General features: G+C 40.6%; 1 protein-coding gene across 1 annotated transcript in view; it reads right to left on the bottom strand.

Moving 5' to 3' along the window:
• CAMK4 (calcium/calmodulin dependent protein kinase IV) overlaps nucleotides 1-27,773 on the bottom strand; it is a 312,068-nt gene that overhangs the window by 110,863 nt on the left and 173,432 nt on the right. Inside the window, exons 3-4 of the mRNA XM_050945920.1 lie at nucleotides 27,396-27,458; nucleotides 26,640-26,722 (exon numbers count right to left, since the gene is read on the bottom strand). Coding sequence (XP_050801877.1) covers nucleotides 26,640-26,722; nucleotides 27,396-27,458 — 146 coding nt within the window. The remainder of the gene's footprint in view (nucleotides 1-26,639; nucleotides 26,723-27,395; nucleotides 27,459-27,773) is intronic.

The following is a 27,773-nucleotide window of genomic DNA, read 5'->3' as shown; positions in this document are numbered from 1 at the left end:
GTTAAGGTGCCTATGCTTGAGATGATGCGGCGTCCAGGATTTCCAGGTTTATGGATCTTGGGTAGCAAACAGAATACATCTGGTCAGGGTTCTAGGCATGTGTCTGTACAGATCTGTTCCTGTGCTTTTTCAGGGAGTTTCTTGAGCAGATGGTGTAGTTTCTTTTGGTAATCATCAGTGGGATCAGAGGGTAATGGCTTGTAGATTATGGAGTTAGAGAGTTGCCTAGCAGCCTCTTGTTCATATTCCAACTTATTCATGATGACGACAGCACCTTTGTCAGCCTTTTGATTATGATGTCAGAGTTGTTCCTGAGGCTGTTGATGGCATTGTGTTCAGCACGGCTTAGGTTATGGGGCAAGTGATGCTGCTTTTCCACAATTTCAGCCCATGCACATTGGACTTCTACATAGATTGCTTCTGTCAGTCTGTTTTGACCTTCAGGAGGAGTCCATGCAGAATCCTTCTTATTATAGTGTTGGTAGGAAGGATTCTGTGGGTTAGTATGATGTTCAGAGGTGTGTTGGAAGTATTCTTTGAGTCGGAGATGGCGAAAGTAGAAAGAGACTAATAGCGACTGCCTATTCTCTCTAATAAGAGCTGAACTGATGCTTTACATCTAGCTTAAAGAAAGGTCATTCTATAAGAAGAATGTGGATGAAAAAAGACCCCCCACTTCACTGAGAAGCCAGCTAAAAGAAAGCAGCAAGCATGAGGAACTTTAGAACAAAATGAAGACTGTCCCCTCAGTATATAATATGTAGGGTTGAAAGCTATACAGAAAACAAAGTCAGACATGCCAAAAAAAAAAAAAAAGGGTGGAAAGGAGGAAAGATATCATTAAAAAAGGAAAGAAAGAATAAGCCAAGAATAGATGTGAGAAAGTAAATCTGGACTCACATATTAATAAAGTCCATTAGGAAAGATACTCAGTACTGAAAATGATCTAAATGAAACAAGACATTTTATTATAATGAAATGTTCTATTCAAGTTCCACATGTAGGGCCATATTTTCGAAGTTAGGTATGTGCATTGGATCAGTTCAGCACCTTACTGGGTATGTGTACAACCAAATATACCTAACTGATATTCACACAAGATGTTTACATGCATAAAATTGGGTGCGCACAAGCATATATGATAACGTGCCTCTCCTTTTCTTCCTCACTGTCTTGAGAACTTCTCTACTTACCATTACTCTGCATCCTTTACTCCACCTTACAAACTTTTCAATTATATATTTTTCAACTGCTATCACACGAGAAGTTAATTACCTAAATACTCAATACAAAACTAAAACTAACAGGCAAGCAGCAGGCTCCACCTATGTGGTCAACTTAATGTACCCACTCTACACACCAACACATCATACAACACATGAAAGCTTATTATGTCTATTTTAAGATGAGGTATGATGTGGAGCTGTCAAGTGGTGCTGTTACCATAGAAATGGGAACAAACAATGACACCATCTTTGAAATATTTGCATTAATTTCTATTATTGATGATGTATTGTTTCAAGACATAAAATTGGATTTCTCTGTGACCTCAAAGCTTCACAACGATGTAAAGGATAAAACAAAATCTGCAAATAAACGTGTACAGGTATCATTAAAGTGTAATAGCACTGATGACATTTCTAGTCATCATCATCTTGTTCCTCATTATGATCTCTGTCTAGAGTGGATGGGTTACTAGAGTCTTTGTTGCCTGACATACACAAATCTGTGCAGGTAAGTTTGTTCCAATTACAGACACAGCTGACTGTGCAGCAAAATCTGATGCTACAAATAAGGTCTTGTAGCAGCTCAGATGCCATTGTGCCCGTGAAGAATACAGGAAGTAATTCATCATCCACATTTTCTGTCCATGTTGCACGGGTCATCCAATATCTGGTTTACCCATGTTCAAAGACATCCAAATCTTTGTTTGCCAAGATGCTTTTCTGACATGCTTTTCAAAACTGTCACCACATGGTGGGAGTTTAGCCAGCGACTTGTTCTTTTTGATGGGTAGATTGAGGCACACACAACTCAGGTCTCTATGGGTCTCCTTTTCTTTCTTTCTCTGGTCATGCAGCACTTGTACCAACTTTCTTGCTTCAGAAATTGTGGCTTCTCCATCCCTCTCTCCCATTTTGGCAAGATCTCTGAAGTGGTAATCTCCCTTTGTTATGACAATCTTAAAAATATTTTTCCCCAATATCAAATAGGGGACATGGTCACATCCTAAATGAATTCTTTGCATTGGTCTTCACTGTTGGAACAAATTGATAAACTAAACAGTAATAAGTCACCAGGATTAGATGGTACTCACTCAAGAGTTCTGAAGGAAGTCAAATGTGAAATTGCAGGACTACTAGCTTTCATCTGTAACCTATCATTTAAATCAGCTTCTGTACCAAATGACTAGAGGATAGCTAATGTGATGCCAATTTTTAAAAAGGGTTCCAGAGGTGACCCTGGCAACTATAGGCCAGTAAGCCTCAGTCCAGTACTGGGCATTTTGGTTGAAACTACCGTAAAGAACCAAATCGTCAGACACATATGAACATAATTTGTTGAGAAACAGTCAACACGGTTTTTGTAAATCATGCCTCACCAATCTACTAGAATTCTTTGAGGGGGTCAACAAGCATGCGGACAAAAGAGATCCAGTGGATATAGTGTATGTAGATTTTCAGAAAGCCTTTGACAAAGTCCCTCACCAAAGATTTTTAAGCAAACTAAGCACTCATGGGATAAGAGGGAAGGTTCTCTCATGGATTGGTAACTGGTTAAAAGATAGGAAACAAAGGGCAGGAATAAATGGTTAGTTTTCAGAATGGAGAGAGGTAAATAGTGGTGTGCCCCAGGGATCTGTACTAGGCTGTCCTATTTAACATATTCATGAATGATCTGGAAAACAGTGAGGTGGCAAAATTTGCTCGTGATACAAAACTACTCAAGGTAGTTAAGTCCCAGGCAGACTGCGAAGAGCTACAAAAGTATCTCACAAACCTGGGTAACTGGGCAACAAAATGGCAGATGAAATTTAATGATGATAAATGCAAAGTAATGCATATTGGAAAACATAATCCTAATGATACATATACAAGGATGGGGTCTAAATTAGCTGTTACCACTCAAGAAAGATCTTGCCGTCACTGTGGATAGTTCTCTGAAAACATCCACTCAGTGTGCAGCGGCAGTCAAAAAAGGGAACAGAATGTTGGGAATCATCAAGAAAGGGATAGATCATAAGACAGGAAATATCATATTGCCTCTATATAAATGCATGGTACGCCCACATCTTTAATACTGCGTGCAGATGTGGTCACTCCATCTCAGAAAAGATATATTGGAATTGGAAAAGGTTCAGAAAAAGGCAACAAAAATGATTATGGGTATAGAATGGATTCTGTATGAGGAGAGATTAATAAGACTGGGACTTTTCAGCTTGGAAAAGAGGCGACTAAAGGGGGACATGATAGAGGTCTATAAAATCATGAGTGGTATAGAGAAAGTAAATAAGGAAGCGTTATTTACTCCTTCTCATAATACAAGAACAAGGTGCCACCAAATGAAATTAATAGGTAGCAGGTTTAAAACAAACACAAAGCATTTTGTCATGCAATGTACTGTCAACCTCTGGAACTCCTTGCCAGAGGGTGTTCTGAAGGCCAATACTATAACGGGGTTCAAAAGGGAGCTAGATAGATTCATGGAAGATAGGTCCATCAATGGCTATTATTCGGGATGGGCAGGAATGGTGTCCCTAGCCTCTGTTTACCAGAAGCTGGGATTGGGTGACAGGGCATTGATCACTTGATGATAACCTGTCTATTCATTCCCTTTGGGGCACCTGCCATTGGCCACTGTCAGAGGACAGGATACTGGGCTTGATGGACCTTTGGTCTGGTCCAGTATGGCCATTCTTATATATGCCTTTCACCTACTAGGGGCTGCTGTAGCACCAGAAGAGAAGGCAGACAGCTGGGCGAAGAGACTGTGTTTTTCAGAGCAAAGCCAGGTGAGGAGGGACAGAGCAGGACACATGAGGCTGCTGGAAGGTTAAAGACTGGGGTTCAGAAGGGCTAGTGAGTCAAACTGGGGTGCAGACTCCAGAGCTAGTGGGGTAACAGCACCAAGCCAGGGACTGAATGGGAGGAGGCTGCAGGGACACACAGGGGCAGACGTGCCTGACTAAATGGGAAATGCTAGGGGTCGGCCAGGATCTGTATGGGGGAAACTCCCCAACTCCCTAACAATTCCTCCCCCTGCAACCCCCACCAAAAACCTTGTTCAATACTTCTCCCACCCACACACACACAACATTCCAAGTTCACTCCCAGGCTCCTATGCCTAGTAAGGAATTTGTCAAAGAAACATTTCCTGAATCTTTTTTGTCTGTATTGTTACACACATACTTGCTGACAGGTATTTTGAACTAAATTATCAAAACTACTGAAACTGGCATGATTATATTGTTGTTTTCGACAAATAAAATAATCATAATTTTAAAATATTGTGTACAGAAATTATCTTCTGGTGCATAATTCCCCCCTAGGAGTAATCTCTGCATCTTGCGAAGGACAGGGCTCTAGGGAAAACAATTTCTGGACTGTCCCTCCCTTGCCTGATTTAAATTTACTTATCTTGGCCATGTTAAGCAAAATCAATTTTGATGCCACATTTCTTGACTGGGTTGAAGAAGCTATGTGTCCCATCAAATCAAGTGCATCTCTCACAAATCTCTCCATTTGTTTTTCATCAACGTCTGCTAATTTCAGTGGAGAGTCTTTTTACATCTTATGGTAGATATGTTATCCAGTAGATAAGCAGCTCTTGTTGTGATTCAGAGTCAAATGGGTTTGCCATCTTGTTGATGACTGTCATAAACAGATAGCTAAGGGTTAATGTTCTTTTACCTGGAAAGGAGTAACCTGAAACACCTGACCAGAGGACCAATCAGGAAACAAGACTTTTTCAAATCTGGGTGGAGGGAAGTTTGTGTCTGAGTTCTTTGTTTTTGTCTTCTGCCTGTACTCTCTCTCGGCTATGAGAGGATTTCTGTCTCCTGTTATCTAATCTTCTGTTTCCCAGTTGTAAGTACAGAAAGGACAGTGGTTTATATGTTTTTTTTTTTTGTATTTACATGTGTGTAGTTGCTGGAGTGCTTTGAATTGTATTCTTTTTGGATAAGGCTGTTTGTTCATATTTCTTTTAAGCAATTGACCCTGTATTTGTCACCTTAATACAGAGAGACCATTGTTATGTATTTTTCTTTCTTTTTAAGACCTGTTGGAGTTTTTCTTTAGTGGGGAACTCCAGGGAATTGAGTCTGTAGCTCACCAGGGAATTGGTGGGAGGAAGAAGTCAGGGGGAAATCTGTGTATTAGATTTACTAGCCTGACTTTGCATTCCCTCTGAGTGAAGAGGGAAGTACTTGTGTTTTCCAGGACTGGAAATAGAGGGTGGAATCCCTCTGTTTAGATTCACGGAGCTTGCTTCTGTGTATCTCTCCAGGAACCCAGGGAGGGAACACCTGGAAGGGAGAAGGGAAGGGAAATGGTTTATTCCCCTTTGTTGTGAGACTCAAGGAATTTGGGTCTTGGAGTCCCCAGGGAAGGTTTTTGGGGGGACCAGAGTGCCCCAAAACACTCTAATTTTTTGGGTGGTGGCAGCTTTACCAGGTCCAAGCTGGTAAATAAGCTTGGAGGTTTTCATGCTAACCCCCATATTTTGGACGCTAAGGTCCAAATCTGGGACTAGGTTATGACATGGTGGCAGCGTTTGTGGGAAAGATAGAATCCAGAAGCCAGTAGGAATATTATATTTTTCTTTTCTCTGCTAGGGGCTTTTTAGCAGAGAGGGTTTGGTTTTAAAAGGAACCAGAGAGAATTTTTTGACATGGTTAGTAAAAGCTGTAACATAATTTTCATCCCTTTCCAGTGCAGAGGCAAGGATTGTTTGAGGACTTTGTCTTCACAACTTCTTCTTAGTTCACTTCTTTCTCACATGGTTTTTGTATTTTCAGAATATGAAGCTATGTATTCTTACCTCTAATACGAATGCTGACTGGTGCATAAATATCACTGAATTAAAAGCTAATTTCTAGAATAACTCAAAGCTTAGTACTACATGCATAGGCAATTACAAATTAAACCTTCTACCAGGCAGACTAGATGCTAGATTGTATGGACAAAAGCATTACATTAAAAATTCATATACATTTATATCTACCCACTATGCAGTTCAAACTATGGACACACCATCTACTGCTACATGTGCACAGCCATCAGCCACAGACTGATTTGGTTAGCAAATTTCAATTGAAAATATAGAAAACTGTAATAGTCACTTGTGAAATACTTTGACAATTAAAAATACGCAATGTGAAAATAGTTCATGTTAGTATATTCCAAAATGTTGATACTTGCCTTTTTTGCCACATACTCAACAGCATAATCATTTCTGGGGGAGGGAGGGGAACACACTTGCTCATGTAATACCAATAAAATTATTTTAATACACTGTCATTTGGTAGCTTTGACTAATAAACACCATGTAAACGTGTTGAAATTAACTTAAATCGTAAAAACTGTAGTCAGTCATGTTGAAGCGTTTCTGGAACTATGCAAAATATGACAGTCATTTTGGGTGTCATTGTTTTACTTAGCCTACTGGCTGACAGCAGCACTTGAAAGCACCGCATAATAACTTATCTAAATGTACAAAAAACAAGCTTTCAAATGATATACAATGTAAGTGTGTGTAGGGAGAGTATAGTAAACACCAAAAACATGGCTCTTTTTGGAGAATTGTCACGTATTAGGACCATATGGCATCTCCAGTGTAAGAATGCCGAATGTGATGCTTGTGTCAGTTGAGTACACCGAACTGTCTTCTCACTCAGTCTCAGGAGACTGAGAATTCATTCTACAGTTGCAAATTAACAGACCCATTTTAGACAAGGATTAAAAACTAAATGACTTGAAGGCGGTAGGCACAAAGAAGATTCTTATGATGGGCAGAGTGCAAGTAAAAAATTTGCAGAGCCCACTTATTGCAAGACACATTTGCCTCTTTCCCAGAGAGAAAAGAATAAAGGATGTTCCCTAAACCCCTCATTCATCTAAACACCCCCTCAAGCAAATGTTTGGGAACTGAATGTCACACTGTCTCATAAGATACAGCTTATAAGATCTTTGGGAAAGTAAATTCCAGAGTCAAGGGACCTTCACTGAGAACACCTGGCTACAAGCTCCGTGACATTCAAATAGACTATTAGCTCAAATGTCCAGTTTATATCAACCACCGACAAGATTCAAAAGAGGGAGGTCTCACGTAATCAGGATCTATCTTGCAGAGTTTTTATCATAGATCAAAATCAACATTTTGAATTGTACCCAAATAGGAAATCAGTACAGCTTCTGCAGAGCTGCTGTGATCTATTCCCAGAAGTCAGTACTGGCTTACAGGCAGCATATAGCTGCATTCTGCACCCGCTGTAGCGTCCAACTGATCTTCAAGCACAATTCTGTAAAAGCAGCAAAGAATCCTGTGGCACCTTATAGACTAACAGACGTTTTGGAGCATGAGCTTTCGTGGGTGAACACCCACGAAAGCTCATGCTCCAAAACGTCTGTTAGTCTATAAGGTGCCACAGGATTCTTTGCTGCTTTTACAGATCCAGACTAACACGGCTACCCCTCTGATACTAAGCACAATTCTATTACTGAAACATGCTTGCACACTTGCTATCTCCCATCCTACCTTCCTAAAATAGTTTATTCAGTCCAGGTATTGAAAAGTTAACAATTTTAAGCCTTTACTTTCCAAGATGACCTGGTTCACTGTAGCCCTGGATATCTGGAAGTGCACTTCTGCTCTAAAAAGCAACTATGAAAAAATGGTTTCTTGTTGTTCATAAGATTTTCATAAGATGCATCTGACGAAGTGGGTATTCACCCACGAAAGCTCATGCTCCAAAACGTCTGTTAGTCTATAAGGTGCCACAGGATTCTTTGCTGCTTTTAAAGATTTTCTTTGTGTGCATACTCAGACATATCTGCTGTATCTGATGATTAGAACAAGTTCTTACTGCTTTTTACTCCCTGTTACACCTCCCCCCCCCCCCACACACACACTCCTACTAGAGTTCTCTCTGGTTAAACACTCCCTGGCTATTATGTTTGGAGCCCACCTCACTGGGTTCTGTGTGCGTTCAGATTCTAAAGACTTAACAGAGTCTAGACATTGCCCCTGGCATGGGGTCTCTAGGCACATGCTTGAAGTGCAGATCCTCTGCCTAGTACCCCGCTCCTGAGAGCTCAGACACCGGGTCCAAGCGGCTATCTCCTGGGACTAGCAAGGACTCTTCAGATGCCCTTGTATCTTAGGGCTTGGCTACACTGGAGAGTTGCAGCGCTGGTGGTGGGTTTACAGCGCTGCAACTTACTCACCGTCCACACCTGCAAGGCACATACAGCGCTGCATCTCCCTGGCTGCAGCGCTGGTTGTACTCCTGCTCTGCCTGGGGTATAATGCTGTAATTGGCCTCCAGAGGTATTCAGAGGTATCAGAGGTATCCCAGAATGCCTGTTCAGCCACTCCCAACAGCACTGCAAATGCTGCAAATGTGGCCACACTGCAGCACTTTCCCTACACAGCTGTACAAAGACAGCTGTAACTCCCAGCGCTGTACAGCTGCAAGTGTAGCCATACCCTTAAACACACACTATTCCAAAACTGCAACCCTCTGGGTTCACAGTTTACCTCTGCAGGGGCACATAACAGTGCAAGCCAACAGACTTTGCACAGCATTCTACCACCACCATTACTCTTTACTTAGCAGCATGAGAAATACACAGATCTACAGAAAAAAATAAACTCACTGCTTCAGTTTCTTCCCCACTCTAGTGAAGTCTTTGGGTTGGGGCAGAGTCGTCTAGGGTGTCCTCCCTACAGCTAACAGCATCTTTCCAGAATCATGGAGCTTCTCTCACTAGGTCAGCTAGCTTCCTTTGACCTTGGCTGGTCCCGTAGTGAAACCACACACACCCCCCTTTTCTTCTCTCCTGCCCAAAGCTTCCTGTATGATTCTGTGAGCCTTCCCTCAAGTTTATGTATTGCCCTACCCACATTCGGTTTCTTTGTACTCCTGCTAGAGATTTTCCACTGCCCCAGATTGAGCCAACCTGTTGTTTCAAGGTGTTTCCACCTGAGTAGGTGACCATGATGGCTTAATGACCAACTAGCATCTCTTGTAGGCATGTGCTACTGCCCCATCAGCAAACAGGGGATTCCACATCCACCTAGAAACATTTCATACTACAACAATTTCATATAACTTCATAAAATCAACCAGCATTCAGAAGTTGTACATTTACGCTTTCCCCAAATTGTCACACTCCCATTAACCCTGCAGTAAATATAGCTATGACAGAGTATGAGCTACATTCTATTCATTCTGAAGCATAGTTTTCAGAACTGGTTACGGTGTATGATCAGTTACACTAGTTCAAACTCACTGAGGACAATGGGATGGCACAGATATAGCTAAGGGACTACATTTACTGGTGATGAAGCATGAGGAAAGAACCACCAACCTTGACTTTCAGAGCCCAGGTTGAGCTCTTTGGGTTGACAAGATAAACTTGTAAACCAAACACATTGGATATGGAAATCAATGAGACACATGAGATATGGAACCCCACACTGCCATTTTTACAGTTTCTTTTCAGTGTAGAAATGAAGTTTAAATTCTTGACATATTTTTCTACCATAACTCCAGTTAGTTGAAGTTTGTATACTGGGGAATAATGACCATATTAGGTCAACACATGGAAGTGATCATTTTAAAAAACTGAACTAAATAGTAGGATTTTTGGTTCAGTTACAGTTGAAAAGCCAATGCAAATCCCACACAAATAACAACTAAGTGCCAAATCGTCAGCTCTGCCAAAGTCCTATTTGCATTGCTCTAGTAGTACGAAAGGGACTTGAAGCTTCCTTCAATAGGCAGATAATTTCCTCGGTGTGGCACAATCTTTGGTTGGCATAAAGTCAGCTTTGTCATGCACATCTACCTCACTGGGCAGAGGGGGTGTGTCCCAGCAGGCTCAGATGGTTTTGTTTAGAAGACTGTTTTCAAGATTTGCAGGACAAGTGATCTCTCCTTGCTGCTACCACTTTTTTGCAAGAGTCACCAAGGTTACCACTAAAGACCTGAATTAGAATTTAATGTAATTGTGCAACAGAATATTTCAATAGTGAGATACAAATTAATTTTTATAGAACAATGAGCTTCCAAGACATCACAAATGAACTTCTAACCTTTGCTTTACTTGCTGACTGTTACTGATGTCCACCAAACAATCTCATTTCTCATTTTTATATAGCCTATCATTTTGGAGTTTTATCTTAAGGACATCTTCCTCTCCTCATAATAAATCTTCTGAGAAATTAGGACACCTTGAAGGAAAACAAGACAAACTTCTCAGAGATTGAGGTTTTGTGAATCTGTTGAGCTATTTTGTAAAAGTTTTGAGATTCTATTCTACAAAAGTCTAGGATTTCACAAAATTAATCTGAGCTTTATGAAACCCAAACTTCATGAAGCAGTTGGAGAATTTGGGATGCGTGGGTAAAGATAAAGACCACTTCCCTCTCTTCTCTCTTACATGGAAGAGAAGGGTGAAGATGCAGGTGCTTCTTCTGACCCTCTTCCCATCAGACCCAACTGCACTTCTACTATCATCTAATCAGTGGCTCCCGACAGTCTTTCTGCAGCAGCAGGCGGACCCCATTATCTCTGTCTTTGGGGAAAAAGATGAGGCTTTCTGCCTTCCTCAATCCAAAAAGCAGGATTTCTATCAACAGGCACACTGCCCACTCCCTACCCAGCAACTGCAAGTCTGGAGAAATACTTCACTCAGTCCTACTGCATTGCCCTTTCAAATGCTAAGGGGCAGAAACAGCTCACCTAACTGTAGGCAGTGTTCTCAACAGCAGAAATGACTAACCGTGGATGCTGATATAACTCAGCCAGGATAGGTGTTTTTTATTGTTTTTTTTTTTTTTTTTTAAAAGGGGCTGTGCTGTAGAAGCACTTTTCTCTGGTGGACAGCTCCTTTGAAGAGCTGGAGGTGCCATCTTGAGGAGAGAGTAAGGCAGACCACCAAACACTTTTTTCACCCCCCTACTCCTGTCCCCAAATGGCAACTGGGGAAAAAGTACTTCCCTATTTTGCAGCAGAGGCCTCACATGTATGGCAGTACGCACACCAAGCAACAAACCCGTCTCCTTTTTCTGGGGCTGCATGGTCATTAGGGATTATTCCAGCCCTAGGGAGGTAGTTACTCCTGCAGCCTCCTTGGCTCCAACACAAGGGAGAGAACTATCAACTCTTTCAATCCCCTGATCTACTCTAAAACATGAATTTATGCATGAAATTTGCTTCATGCTTTCTTCATCTCAGGCAGATTAGTGCAAATTAAATTTTAAGTTAATTAGCCCAGGCACTTAACATACAATTTGGATCTTGTCTTTTCTTTAAGGTAATCTTCACAGTCTGTCTCTAAACTAGTATTTAATATTGCTGCTATAATGCCTCTCCCTTCCCACTCCGCAGCTGGCTGCATTTCAGTAGTAGATGAAGTGATAAGCATATAATTTAACTTGCAAAAGGCTTTATACATACACATGAATATAAAAATAACTGCTAACATGTTCAGTACTTTTGCACTGCAAATTCAGATAAAATATTTTTAAACCCAGACTTTTCTCTTTGTTTAATATTCCCTGCTCTCTCTCTCTCTCATCCTCCCCCTAACTATATTTTTCCCATTACAGATCACTCAGCAGGAACATCTCAGAATAAACACTTTTTTCTATTTTCAGTGTGTATTTCTCTAATCCTTTTATTCCATGTATTGCTAAAAGGCTGGATCCTGTGGTCCTGGTGTAAATCCTGTATGAACTTTAATGGGAAATTGCCTGCATAAGGACTACAGAATCTGGCCCAGTGTTGACAGAGTCTTCACCTTTCTTGATTTCTCATTCCTTTACAAAGGTTTGTGTGTATCTAAAAACATTTTGGCTGTTATTTAATCCTTCTGTAGCTGTTCTTTTAAAATGTACTAATCTGAAACATTTCTGTACATTAAAACTGTTTGAAAAGTCTGCAGAAATCATTAAAGGAAAATTAGATCACCATAACCTACAGCAGAATGGTTGCCATAGGGTACACTTTTCCAAATGGCTCGTGTATATTGAAATGAAGTTCCAATTTCTTGCTGCCTTGATATGTTTAGTTAGTTACAAAGCCAAGCTCCTTTGTAAGTGAAATAAATCAAGTTAACACTTAGATCCTTTATATTACTAAGGTTGAAATGTAATCATAGAACATTGGGGTTGCAAGGGACCTCAGGAGATCATCTAGTCCAACCCCCTGCTCAAAACAGGGCCAATCCTCAGACAGATTTTTTGCCCCAGATCCCTAAATGTCCCCCTCAAGGATTGAATTTACAACCCTGGATTTAGCAGGCCAATGCTCATACCATTGAGCTATCCCTCCCTCTCAATGAATATAATTATCTTGAGTCTCATTCAGTATGCTGATTGCCCTGATTTTAAGAGTGTTTCTGTATCTTAATGGAGCGTAGCAATTAGCTTCTATATTAATTCAGACTTTACAACTACATTGTATGTCCATCTAATTTATGAAAAGTACATTAAAAATGGCTGCCCAAAGTTAGGCTCCTAAATCCTTTTTTTGGTTATCTATATAAAAGTGGCCTGATTTTCAAAAGTGAGCACCCAGCATCTCCCTTGGAAATAACTTGGCATAGTTGGTTGCTAAGGACTTTGGAAAAGTCAGGTGAATTATTTAGTACCCTAAATAACAACTCTGGAGCCTAATTATAAGCAGCCAATTCTGTGTACGGAAACTAGATTCTAAGAGCTATGCTTCCAAATAACATATAAATTTGCAGTACCAATTTATCTAACAAATATTTCTATATCTATTTACTTATCTCTATCCATAATGATATATGGCACTTATTGCAAATTGATAAGCGTTATTATTAGTTATTTTGTCACTTTTGTGCAATTTAATGGGCAAAAAGTGGAGAAGTTTTGTACTTTCAGTGTTTTTATCATTGTTCTTGTGGTTTCAATAAAACTTCTATAAAGAACTAGTAGAAAAACATTTTGCAAGAGGTGTCAACAATTTTAAAATTTTCAATAACCATTTTTAATTTATTTGAATTTTTTTCATGAAAAAGTTGTAGAAAATGTTGGTTTCATAAATTTTGTTCCCCCTTCTCTCCCTTTCTTCCTCTGTTCCCTCTTTTCTTCCCCCCCCCATTTGCATTTTCCCCTGAAAATAGGAGAAAAAGGAAAAATAGATCTGAGGCTGGAGGGAGGAAAATAAAACAAATCTAAACCCCCAAATCAGTAATTTTCCACTTGGGGGTTTCATCATAAAAACAGGAAGAAAAATAGATAATTTGTTTAAATATTCTTGTTTAAATTTTGAACCAGCTCTAATTTCAATTAACATCTTCCCATCACTATAATGATCTCCATCAACGTAAATTCCGCTCTCTGCTGTGTATGCATCATAAAGCCTTTAATTGAATGACCACTTTTTTTTTTTAAAACAGACTCTGGGGTTAATTTTCCCCATGCTATGGCCCTACAAACTACTCCACCAGGACCCTTTCAACAGGATCTAGGGCACAGGATGGAAACACAGGGGGCAGAATTAAGGTTGTGTGAAGGACAGAAAAAATTAAGAAATACCAGATTTAAAGTGCTTGACTTTGCAACTTAAATAACATTTGTTTAATGTAAGCTGGGGTATTTTTGTAGATGTGTATACACACACATACACAGAGTCTAAAATAGACAGAGGTGCACATAGGCTTATTTAGTTTGAGATTTACAGAAGAGGCAATAGATTAATAGATCAGTGGAGGGCAGTGTTATGAATTGGCTGAGGGTAAGTTTGCTGCAGCTTTTCTGGTTCCTGGCTGGAGGGTGATAAGGCAGCCAGGACAGGAAGGTTCAGTGGCCGTAATAAAGGCAGCTATTCCTGTAGTGGCTCAGGGTGACTGAACAAGGATTTTCAGAGTTGCCTGTGTGCATCTGGGTCCATCTTGATTTAAGAGCACTTATGTGTATAGTATAGATAAGAGCATATACCCAGTGTAAATAAACAAATTAGCTCAGATCTGAGTCTGCCACATCAATCTCCCAACAACAACAGAAATGAACTTGCTGAGAAGCTAGAACATATGGTGCCTATACACTTCATGCTTGACGCACAACCATACAACATTTAAAATCAGCCATGTCACCGTTCTCTGATTCAGCGAGCTCTGCTTCTCCGTCAATTACTGTTGACAGCCCTAACACTATCACAATGCAGTCAGATGTGTTACCTTTCCTGTGCTAGCTATTAAGGAGCTCACACGTTGTAGGAGAAACACAGAGCCCCGAGCAGAGGTCAGAACTGATAAATATAGCATCTAAAGGAGGAACTGATATTCAGCTATTTGGATGTAAAACATACCTTCTTTTCTCTGAGTATAACCATGTCCTATTTTGCTGATTTGGGGTTGTAACTAGTTTGTTTAAGAACAAACAAATGAAAAACGTTCAGTTTCCTTTTGTCATCCAGTCATAACAAAGATTCTTGCCTTACAACATTTCCCAGGAGAAGAACAGTGAGACAAAATAGATCACAATTTTTATAACCATATTTTTTAAGTACAGGGATGGAGGATGGTCCTGCGGTTAAGGCACTGAATTGGGACTCAGGAGATCTGTATTCAGTTACCAGTTCTGTCACACACCTCCTGTGCGGTCCTGGGCAGATGCCTCAACTCCCCACCTGTACAATGATAGTACTTCTCCCTGCCTTACAGGGGTATTATGAAGATAAATTCATTCTTGATTGTGAAGCAATCAGATAAGGCCTGATCCCATTCCCATTGAAGTCAATGGGTGTGTCTCTCCACTGATTTCCATGGGAACTGGATCAGGCCCATATTGCAACAATGTGGCCATGCGCCTAGGTAGACAAGAGAGCATGTTTGTATGTGAGGTTGAGATCACCAGGAGTCAGTCTTCACACTATTACTTAACAAACTGAAGTGCTTCATAGACCTTGTGTGTAACACACTGACTTTCATCTACTTTGAATGAGGTTCCGCTACCCAGAGAGCTACGAGGAATATACGCTTTGTCCTGACTATAATTGCCCATGCTAATGACTCCTGTGAACTCCCAGGGACAGATGGCCAGGGTGAGGTGGAAGGACCTTTTGAATGAAATGCTGAACAATCTCTTTCAACAGGGCAAAGAAACAGTGAGACTTTAATATTTTAGCAGTTGACATTTTGAAAGTGGCAAACAGCCAGTGAAACACTCAGATTCTCATCTCTCAGTGGAGCACAAAGATGCATTCCTTTTTATGCCAAGCAGTATTACAGCGGTGCCAGGAGCATTGCTTAGATGAGGTGCTTCTTCATTTGTAATGCTATTTGTGTTTTGATACCTAATGTTGCAGCTATTTCTAAGTGCATCAGGAAGAAACTGTGTCCTAATTGTATTGTAAACAATTGCTTTCTACAGTCATTTACAGAGAGTTATTTGAATTTGGACTCTTGTTACTCTGAAAAAAATAGTTCAAACAATAAAATTTACTTTAACCCAGTGACAGAGATAACAAGGTATTGACCGTGTATAATTAAAGTGTTAAAACACATCATTACAAAACACTTGAGAGCAACTAAGTACCAAATTGCATTAGCAAATCTATACATGCACAGTTCCCTACTTTGTCATTAGTCTAGGGTCTCATCACTACAGTCACCGATGTTAAGAGATACCCAATGAGCTGTTCAAAACATTAAGAGCCAGGCTCACAATTACAAGCAGGCAGTGGAGAGCTTTCAAATGAGTAAAGCCAGCTTGCCTACCAGCTGCCTTCCCAACACCTAATATACAGAAGTGTCTGGGGCATGCCAGGTCAGAGCTCTGTGCTGATCCTCAGCAGGTCTGTGGTTCTTTAGGGACCATATCCTGCTGTTGAAAATTAGGGCAACTGTAGGGTTGCTCTAACTCATGCTGGGTGAAGCACAGCTGCCCCACAGAATAAGGGAGCCCTAACCAGTTCCCTGACTCCTCCTCCACTTCCTGTACAAAGCGTAGCTCAGACAGGGGGAATCTGTTACTAAATCAGTGATATGCTAAGTGATCCACACATCAGTGGTTAGTGGAAAACAATACAGGTGAAGAGGAAACTATGGGACTTTCCATTGCTAATTCCCATGAACCAGGGAAAAAGAGGTGGGCCTGTAGGTTTCAGAAGGCCCCAAAACTGGCCTTTCCCACACCACATTTCCACTGTGTTAGCCATCTCTGCAAAAGGGGAGCTCTCCAGAACCACATCATCCATATTTGGTTTTCTGGAAACTCCACAAAAACATGTGATATTAGCTCAAATCTACAGTATTCTAGATTTTTTACCATGCGAGTGATTTAGATTGTGTCAAGTGTAGACAATATTTTGGAGAAGACATTGGGCAGTTTTCCAGCTGTGGGTGAAAGCAGCAGCAAAAGAATTAGTGGTCAAGATGTCTTAGTTGCTCAGAATAAAGGGAATGTGAGGGGGAAGGGTTTGAGTAGGACAAAGTAGATCTGAGTTGAGGCAGGAAATGGGGTAACAAGAACTATTTGTACCAATTTTCAGAACATATGGTTTTGGTATTTGAGTAAAAAGAAATTAGTAGTACAGCCAGGAAATGTTGAAATTAAGGTATAGAGATAGTGAGATGAGAGTGATACAGTTAGAAGGAAATAAATATGAATAACATCTGACTAGAAAAGATAATCTGAGATTTATTTCAGAAAATTGGTGAGCCTGGGAAAAGGCAGAGACAGTGGAGGGTCAAGAACAATACTACAGCAGGCAGGTATAGCAGCAAATTAAAATCTACTATTGTCTATCATAATAGAGAAACCATTTAATAGGCAAGAGCAAAGCCAGAAAAACAGGGTGCTAAGAGTCTAATGAACTGTACCAGGTGACTGAGAAGCATGTCAATGAAAGTTCATGGCACACCTCTACCTCGATATAACGCTGTCCTTGGGAGCCAAAACGTCTTACCGTGTTATAGGTGAAACCGTGTTATATTGAACTTGCTTTGATCCACCGGAGTGCGCAGCCCCCTCCCCAAGCACTACTTTACCGTGTTATATCCAAATTTGTGTTTTATAGGGTGGCGTTATATCAAGGTAGCGGTGTAGTTAACAGTATCAACCACCATACTATGCTTACTTAAAGAGAGAGAGGGTAAAGAGGGGTAAAAGACAGAGGAAAAGAAAAGCTCATTGACCAGACATAAGGGGCAATGTCATTATTATGAAAGGGGCAGAAACGAAATAGAAAAATGATTGAGGATGTCATGTGAAACACGGCTAGTGAGACGAAAGAGACTAAAAGGTAGTTAGCCAGCTGTGTTTGCTAATAAAGGAAGGCAGGGAGGTAGTTTTACATCAACTTGCAGATACTTCACAAAAGGAGGAAAACAAAGGAGGCCCCACGCAGACAGCATCCTGACCCTGGAAGCTTCAAGCCAGGTCCTGCTCTTGACTTGCTGCGAATGTGGCCTGCATGTGCCCATCAGCAAAAGCTAGGCAGAAGGAGCCATCCAGTGTTAGAGGGGTTTGTTGGAGTCCCCCCTCAGGAAGCATGTAAGACAACTGCAGGAAGAAGTTTGTCGGACTAGCACTCAGGAGCACGAGGAATTCATTGACAGGATGCACATGGAGATGTTCAGGATGGAGGATGCTAGCTGACTAGAGAAGACTACAGCAGCACCAGAAGAGGAAGAACCACCAGCTGCTCTATGGGGAAGAGAGACTGGCTGCTGGCCTCTTCAGGCAGCAGACTATGCTTCACCCATCTATCCATGTTCCCCATCCATCGCAGTCAAGAACCAGTATGCAATACTGGCAACAGGAGGTGAGGAGCAGACTGCAATGGTCCCCAAGGCTAGGAGGCTCATGTACACCACCCCCAAGAGGAGAAGGAGAAGGAGAAAAAGCGTGGCAGTGGTCAGTGACTCCTTTCCCAGGAGGTATGTTGCCTTCTTCAAGCATGGGGTGGGGTGTCCATGAAGGAGTTCTGCTGGGAAGAGATGGAGCCACCTGACCAAGAAGGGGGAAAATACATCTTGAGGACATGGACTTGCCAACCTAGTGAGGGGGGTTTTAAAGTAGGTTCAAAGAGGGTAGGTGACAAAAGTCCACAGGTGAGCATAAAACAGGTGACCTTAACAGAGAACTAGACATTCAGGAAGGACATGGAAAATTACAGCAGGATCATAGGAGCAACAAAAGTGGAAATTAGTGGGGGAATGGAGTATGGGGAATAAACAGAAAGAACTGGAAATAATAGTACATAAGCTAAATTATGACTTAACTGGTATCACAGAGACTGAACAGGATAAATCTTATTACTGGAATATTTGTACAGAGGGGTATAGCTTGTTCAGGGAGGACATACAGAGTAAAAAGTGAGGAAGAGTAGCCACGTATTCCCAAGGCAGGGCGGCTCATGCACACCTCCACGAAAAGGAGGAGACAAAGGTTGATGCTGGATTATATATCAAGAATACAGACACCAGTTCTGAGGCCCAGAAGAAGGTTGAAAGTCTCTGGATAAAGATAAGGGGAAAAATTGGGGTGACCTCATGGTAGGGGTTCTACTATAGACCACCAAATCAGGAAGAAGAGGTGGATGAGGTATTTCTAGAACAAATAATAGAAATATCCAAAGCACAAGAACAGGAAGTAACTGGGGACTTTAACTACCCAGACATCTGTTGGAAAGTAACATGCAAAACACAAACTGTCTAATAAGTTCTTGGAATGTTTGGGGCCAACTTCTTGTTTCAGAAAGTGGAGTAAATAACCAGTGGGACAGCCATTTTAGACCCGATTCTGATTAACAGGGAAGAATTGAAAATCTGAATGTAAAAGGCACCTTGGGAGAAAGTGATAATGAAATGACAGATTTCATGATTCTAAGGAAAGGAAGGAGTGTGAGCAGCAGAATAAGGACAATGGACTTTTAAAAAAAAGTAGACTTTAACAAACAGAGAATTATGGGAAGGGATAGAGTAGTTCAGGAGAGCTGGCAATTTCTCAAGGAGACCATATTAAATACACAACTGCCCACTATTCTGATGTGAAGGAAAGACAAGAAGAATAGTAAGAGGGCAATATGGTTCCATCAGGAGCTCTTCGATGCACTGAAAGAATCAAAAAAGGAATTTGCATTCCTTTGAAGTAATAGGGCCTAAACTCTTTTCCTACTGTGGCTTTTGATTCAGATAAAAGAGTTTGACTCTGCATATTTGAACTAAAATTCAAGACATTGCCGAAGCACTCTGAAGGCACTTTAAGAGTAAAGCTATCAGGATTAACTCAGATTTCTCCTGTTACAATAAATGGATGAGAAAAGCTGCCAGGCTCTATCTTCTGATTATCTACATTTTAAAATAACCCAGAGCTTATTTACAGGAATTACCACTGCATTTTTGCTCAGCGTGAAGTCATCCAAAGGAGAAATTACTTTCAAGAACTGATTTAATCTCTCCTCTCCCCAGCCAAAATCTTCAGGAGAAATATAAATGACCAGCCCCTCAGCTGTAGCTAAGCATCACTCACTGCAGCTATGGGGTGAGGAAGGGGTACGAAAGTATGCTTTGTGCTCTCCTTCCCAAATCCGGTGGCCCACTAGGCCAGATGCCAGTCTTGATTAGAGCAACCTTAGTACTGCTCAAATTTACATTGTCTGGCAAGGAGGGTCTTTTGGCAGCCATGGAAGGGTGCGATGAAGGGAAGCCTCAGTCATGTTCTCTGCACTGGTGAATGGGCAGGGTTTGGTAAAGAAGCTGCCACACATGAGGGAATCCCCCAGTGGCCAGTTCCATTGGCTTTAAAGCAGCTACACAGAACTGGAGCCAGAGCAGCACAATGCAGGAAAGGATCTGATCCAGCATTTGGTCTCACACGTCTGAGACTTCTGTACAGTGTTAAGTTAAACTTGCCATACCCCAGAAGCACAGCATTATCTGTTCCGTTATCAGAATGGCAAAAGTTATCAGCAATGTCAACACAAGTGTGTATTTTGATGACAAATGCACAACACATAAGCCATACCAACTTATCAGACATGGTTACAGTTCAAGTTGCTATGTTTTGGTAACATGTTGTATGTGAATTAATTTATTTAAATATTATGAAGGCGAAGGTGATTTTTAAAGTTTGAGAAATAAAATTCGGGAAGGTTTTCGGATTTTTTTTTATAATAGAATTCAGCTGAGTCAGAATTAAGACTGATCTTTCAGTGTTTGAATTTCTCTTGTTTTTGAAAATATAACTGAAGAATTATAATAATGACAGCACATTTTGATTTCTTATACTTATCTGTGAGTATATTTATTGGTGTATTATGTATGATAGATAAGGAGTTCTCAAGGCTATGTATATTTTATTACTGCACAGATCTTTTCATATGAGAGTGGTATGAAACCAATAGTGCATGAATAGTCCCAGTGTGATGATACTGGAGAACTAATCTGACACCAGCTGTGAGTGTTTAGATGCAGCATTATGGCTACAAGAGAACAAATGTGCAACCAGATTCGTGTGTGTATTCTGGGCATTATGAAGAGGTAAAAGCAGATGAGAAAAGAAATTGTTCATGTGTAGTTCAAATACTATGGTAATTGGAAAGATGGTGGGAAAGCAGGTATTGCAGATAAGTCCCAGAAGTATAGTAAAGGGACACCTGACATGTAAATAGCTGTGCGTGGATAGCTTCAATTAGGCAGCAGATGCCTTGGAAGAGGCATAGGGATAATTCCTTTACTGTGCAGAAGTTAATTTTCTCACCATAGCTTATTCTAGAAACATTATTAAGATGAATAAATGTGGAAAGTTTGATGTTTTTAAGGTTTGTCAATATTTAATAAAGGTACTTGAAGAAATGTTATCCAACTAATCCAACATTTCAAAAACAAGTCTCTTACAGTGAGCATGTTAAAAACAAGTAACTTTATCACTTAAAACATCACAAAAACTTCAGTCCTGCCAATTCAGTAAGCAGGAGGAGTTTGGGAAGGAAATATTTTAGTTTTCAATTCTCCTATTTAAGTGCATTTTTCAATTCAACCTTAGAATTGTGGCTTTATAATTATTGCTGCCCAAACTCTAAATTTGAAGTGGATAAAAATGAAGTTTGTTCTAGTACAAACTCTTGGCTAAATCCATAAATACAGTTCAGTTGATGACACACTCCTACAGTATGCACAACCCGTGCATTGGGGGGAGGTAGACTGGTTCAGTGATTAGGACACTTGCCTTTGGCTCAGGAGACCTGGTTCAAGTCCTTGTTCAACTACAGATGTTTTGCGTAAACTTGAACAAGTCACTGAGGGCTTGTCTACATCACAAAGTTGCAGCGCTGGTGAGGGGGTTACAGCGCTGCAACTTAGGAGGTGTACACATCTGCAGGGCATCACCAGCGCTGCAACTCCCTGTTTGCAGCGCTGGCCGTACTCCCGTTTTGTCTCGGGTGTAGAGGATCCAGCGCTGGTGATCCAGCGCTGGTAATCAAGTGTAGACACTTACCAGCGCTTTTCTTGACCTTTGTGGAATAAGCAGGTATCCCAGCATACCTGAGGAAGCCTCTGGTAATCAAGCTGGTCTCCTTCCCCAGTTTGCTCTCGCGTTCCCCAAACCCCGAGCAAGCAGGTCTCCTTCCCTGCGGTTTGCAGGGTGGTTCGGGGAACGCGAGAGCAAACCGCGGCGAAGCTGGTCTCCTTCCCCGGTTTGCTCTCGCGTTCCCCGAACCCCCCTTGAAGCCGCCCAACAGCGCTGCAGTGTGGCCACATCTAACACCACTTGCAGCGCTGGTTGCTGTAAGTGTGGCCACTCTGCAGCGCTGGCCCTATACAGCTGTACTAATACAGCTGTAACAACCAGCGCTGCAAAATTGTAGATGTAGACATACCCTGAGTCTCTCTGTGCCTTTGTTCCCCAGCTGTTAATGGAGCTAGAAGTACCTCACTAGCACAAAAGAGTGTTGTGAGGAGAAATACATTATGGTGAGGTGCTCAGATACTATGGTAATGGGAGCCATATACATGCATAAGGCAGAATACGGAAGGCATCCTAAAGGTAGGTCAGCACATTTCCTTCATTTAAGAAAAATACAGTATGTAGGAGAAAGATGTGAGGCTAAAGAAACAGTAGGGGAGAAAAGAAAAGGTGGTATGTGGGGAAAGGAGAGAAGCCAGGTGGAGGCAAGAGCTGGTGAGTGAAAATGCAAGGGAATAAGGAGGCAAGAGAAGTGGATTAAGAAATGGGTGAAGAAAAAAGGGAAAGTGAGTGAAGAAATGGGACCTGAGAAGATAGACTCCTGCTTTGAGACAAACTTCTCACATCACTACAACCTGCAGGGCAGCTACCTTACTTCAGCACCACAGTATTACTGTTAATCCCGTCTCTTCACACAGACAGAAGGGAGAAGGAACAGCTAATGTATATTAGATTCCTGAGAGGAAGAATTTAAAACCAAAAAAATGTGAATGATAATTGGGAATTGTTTAAGAACGGTTACTCGACGCACAAAAAGCCGCAATCCCCCAACTGAGGAGGAAGGCCATATTGCTTAAGAAAAAACAACACCTGGTTTACTGGGGAAGAGGAAAAAAACAACAAACATAACAAATGGAAGAAAGGGAAAATTGATATTAATTAATATAAACCAGAAAACTGTAGTTGTACAAAATTGATAAGGGAAGCAAAGGAACACAAGGAGAACTCTATGGCCAAGAGAATTAAAGTCAATAGGGAGTAGCTTTTAAAGTATATTAGGAACAAAAAGAATCCTACTGGTATTGGTCCATTACTAGATGGATATGTTAGCATTATCAATAATAATGCAGAAAAGACAGTGTTAAATAAATATTTCTATTCTGTATTTGGGAAAAAAACAGATGATGTAGTCATGTCATATATGTTAACACTCTGTCTATAACACTGGTATCTCATAAAACAGCAGCTTCTAAATTCAGCAGATCCAAATCACTCACATCTGAGAGTTTTAAAAGAGCTCATTGGAGTGTTAATGCTCATGGTTCTCTGGGGAAGTTCCAGAAGTCTGGAAGCTAATGTTGTGCCAATATTTAAAACCGGTAAATGGGATGACCTAGGTAATTATAGGCCTGTCAGCCTAACATCTATCCCGGGTATGCTAATGGTGCAACTGATATGGGCCTCTCCCAATAAAGAACTAAAAGAGGGTAAAATAAACAATGCAAATGAACATGGGTTTATGTAAAACAGAGCTTGTTAAACTGACCAGTTATCTTTTTTTGATGAATTACAAGGTTGGTTGATAAAGGTATTTGTGTTGATGTAATAGACTTAGACTTCTGTAAGACATTTGACTTGATACTGCATGATATTTTGTTTAAAAAACTTGTATGATATAAAATTAGCATAGCACATATTAGATGCATTAAAAAGCTGGCTAACTGATATGTCTCAAAATATACTTGTAAACAGGGAATTATCATCAAATGGGTATGTTTCCAGTGATATCCTGCAGGTCTCATCCCTATGCTATTTAACATTTTTGTTAGTGACCTGGAAGAAAACAAAATAATCACTGAAACTATGCAGATGACATAAATATTGGGGAAGTGGTAAATAATGAAGAGGATGGGTCACTGATACAGATCAATCTGGATCTGTAGGAAAGCTGGGTGCAAATAATGGCTAAATGTAAATGTAGAGATCTAAGAATAAAAAATGTACGCCATAGAGATGCTCTAGGAATTATTTTAGGAAGTTCTATGGCCTGTGTTATAGAGGAGGTCAAACTAGCTGATCACAAGAGTCCATTCCGGCCTTGGAATCTATGAATCTAGTGCAATTTTCATACTTCTGCTGGAGAGGAAGCCAATGCCTTTTGTTAAAAATAATTGATGCAAAATAACACTTGATGATTTTTCAAATCACATGTAGAATGAAAATTTACTGCAAATATTTCCAGAGGTGCTCATCACCAGTATCAGAAGGGTGCACCATGATTCTAAGCACTGGCGAAACCTCTTTGCCCAGCTCCGTCTACAAGATTGCTAATTGAAGCAGTTTGTAGAAGCTGACTTGTTACTTCAAGTGTAAAATTTCATGGAGGGCCCAGTCCTGAGAAAAAAATTACAGCCTATGGAAAAAGGCTGCTCTCATGTGAAAACTTCATTATGTTAGAGCATGAAATCCCAACTTCCACAGTGAACGCAAGTCCCAGACAGTCTTCAAAGTTGGGCTGCATTCAGCTACCGTACGTTGAGATAGTAGCAGCACGCCCAACCTCACAAATTATTGTTGTTCACAGACCAACTAACCGTTTCTTTGGCATGTCCATATTTCCTTTTCCATGATACTGTCATAAACAGATAGCTAAGGGTTAATGTCTCTTTCACCTGAACCACCTGACCAGAGGACCAATCAGGAAACAGGATTTTTTTCAACTCTGGGTGGAGGGAATTTTGTGTCTGAAGTCTTTGTCTGCCTGCTTTTCTCTCAGCTTTGAGAAGTGATTTCTGTTTTCTAATCTTCTGTTTCCAAGTTGTAAGGACAAAGATCAAATAGTGAGTTATATGATTTCTTTTCTTTGGTATTTACATGTCTATAGTTGCTGGAGTGCTTTGATTTGTATTCTTTTTGAATAAGGCTGTTTATTCAATATTCTTTTAAGCAATTGACCCTGTATTTGTTACCTTAATACAGAGAGACCATTTTTATGTATTTTCTTTCTTTTTTATATAAAGCTTTCTTTTTGAGACCTGTTGGAGTTTTCTTTTCTGGGAAACTTCAGGGAAATTGAGTCTGTACTCACCAGAGAATTGGTGGGAGGAAGAAGTCAGAGGGAGATCTGTGTGTGTTAGATTTACTAGTCTGATTTTGCATTCCCTCTGGGTGAAGAGGAAAGTGCTTTTGTTTCCAGGATTGGAATTATAGAGGGGGGACTCCCTCTGTTTAGATTCACAGAGCTTGTGTCTGTGTATCTCTCCAGGAGCACCTGGAGGTGGGGAAGGGAAAAGGATTATTTCCCTTTGTTGTGAGACTCAAGGGATTTGGGTCTTGGGGTCCCCAGGGAAGGTTTTTCAGGGGGACCAGAGTGCCCCAAAACACTCTAATTTTTTGGGTGGTGGCAGCAAGTACCAGGTCCAAGCTGGTAACTAAGCTTGGAGGTTTTCATGCTAACCCCCATATTTTGGACGCTAAGGTCCAAATCTGGGACTAAGGTTTGACAGATACTCTACAAACACCTGCCATACAAGTCTCTCTATGGATAAATATGACGGTTCAGTCTCCTTGCATGCTAGCTTACTGGATTCTAATGGTTTAACTGACACTATGATTTGCCTCATTGCTGTGACTGGATATGGCATGTGTATGCACATGCATGCCCACTTTTCTTCTTTCTGAATTGAAGGAGTGAGAGAAGGGTTTGCTTCTGCTGCATTCAGAAACTGCTCATGTTGAGCTTATTGCTTTGATTATTATGCAGGAACTATTATCCATAGAAAAAGGACAAGTTTGTGTTTCCCCAAATCAAAGTGCTTTTCACACTCCATTTCTTTAATGCATACTTATATCATATTCTATTTAAATATTAAACAGTTAAGCTTAGTGGAGAGAAGATAAAATATCTTGATCCTGCACGATTTAGAAAGCATTGTTCATCAGTAGATTAGTTCAGCAGTACAGTTGATTTATTCAACAAATGAGCAATGAAGGCTTTGTGTGTGTTTTGCTCTAAAACAAGAATAAATAGCTCTCTTAAGAAACCCCAGCACTAAACAATACCAAAAAGATTAGGTTACAGGATTTTTCATAATTTTATATACAGACACCAACATGTTTTGGGTTGTGAAGCATTATCATTAAATCACCTGCAGAATTTACCAATTTTCTTGCAGAATCTTTTACAAATGTACAGAATTTTCCCAGATATAATCAAGTGCTAAATGGGGGGAAGGGCTTCTCTCACAGCTCAGTTGATCAACTTTTTAATCTGACATTTCCCTCTTCTATCTACTATTTACCTGATTTTTGCCTAGCACTTTTTCTGCTCTCTTCCCAGTGTCCCTCTCACTTCTCTGCACAGCACACCGCTTCCCTGTTCGCCTTCCGACTGTTTGCATTACCCTTGTTTTAATGTTTGCCGGGTGAGTCCCCTCCTCCAACATGACATGCTATTTAGAATTTGACTTTCCTCCATTTTTTACTTAATTGGTATTTAATTTAAAAAAAATCTCCAATGAGAAACCTTTTCCAGATGCCCACTTGGAGCCAGATCCTGCAGACTTTTACTCATGTAAGTAGTCTTCACTCAGATGGAACTACTTCAATGACTACTGAGGTAAGGATTACTCGGGAAGAGGGAGGGCAAATTTTGAAGGATCATACCCTTGTTGAGAAATGCGTTGTAAGGTGAACACCACAAAATTCCTTGTGCATGCTATGGGGTGCAGTGCGTATAGATCACCCACCTGTCAAATAGCTCCCCTCCTGTGACCAACTCCAGAACAAGACTGATTTCTGTGGGGGTTTCAAATATCTCCTTCAGTTTAATCTGGGAAAAGATACCAAACACAGCAATTATTTTCTGATTTCTCTCCAACTGAGTCCAGGCCCTGTACAATAGACTACAAGTAGGGGACTGTAGTGAAGTGGAAGATGGTACTAAGTGATTACACGATTCACACTCAGATCAGTTAATCAATTTATTGTAAGTATTGTTTATGGCACTTAATTATTTCTTTTTGCTTCTTTTTATCTCCTCTGGGATCCCTCTTTCTTTCATCCCTACACTCAGCTCTCAAAACTCAGCAACCCTCTCTCAAATGCAGGAAGATTAGAGACTGCTTTAAGGCCCATCAGCACCTCTTCATGAGTCTTACAGAGGAATTCCCTGAAGACAAACGCAAGGCTTTCCCTCCCTCCAGGGACTAACAAGCATGACACTACCAGCTGGTTCTACTTATCCCTTTTCTGCCAGCTTCCCCTTTAAGCAAAAGGCTTGTTTTTGTAAATTCTGTCTCGCTACTTGGCAGAAACTTTAAATAAATAATTTACTTTAAAATGTAACTCTGACCCAATGATCTTGGATAAAAACCCAGATCTTTAATCAAAGCCTCATATATTAGCATACAATGTGAGCTATAAAGATCAATACTGCAGTCTCAGAAACTGAATACATTGTTAATGAGAGGAAACAGTGAAATACTGTAAAAATACCCACTTACAATGTTTGGATGCGAGAGGCGAAGGAGAACACCTATTTCAGTTCGAACAATTTTCTTGTCTACCTGGTTAAAAGAAAAAGATTTGTGAAATGTGACTGCAATACTCATCTGAGAAACATCTGATTGCATTACAGGAAAATGTCCATGAGCAGATTGCTAGATTTCTTAGAATGATTTGTGTCTCTCGCACTGAAGTCTAACAGGTAATTTTCCCTCTGTATAGAAGAGAATGAGAGTTTGCCCATGCTCTGGAATAATGTAAATTTTCTCTCTAGAACATTCACATTGTTGCAAGCCCATGCAAGACCACAAACATATGAAAGACAAGCCTGAAAAAGAGGCTAGAGACTGTATTTGCTATTCTGCCCCTGTGCATCT

Source organism: Gopherus flavomarginatus, chromosome 3, assembly GCF_025201925.1.
Source record: "Gopherus flavomarginatus isolate rGopFla2 chromosome 3, rGopFla2.mat.asm, whole genome shotgun sequence".
NCBI classification, from domain to species: domain Eukaryota; kingdom Metazoa; phylum Chordata; order Testudines; family Testudinidae; genus Gopherus; species Gopherus flavomarginatus.
This window is presented reverse-complemented; position numbering and strand designations above follow the sequence as displayed.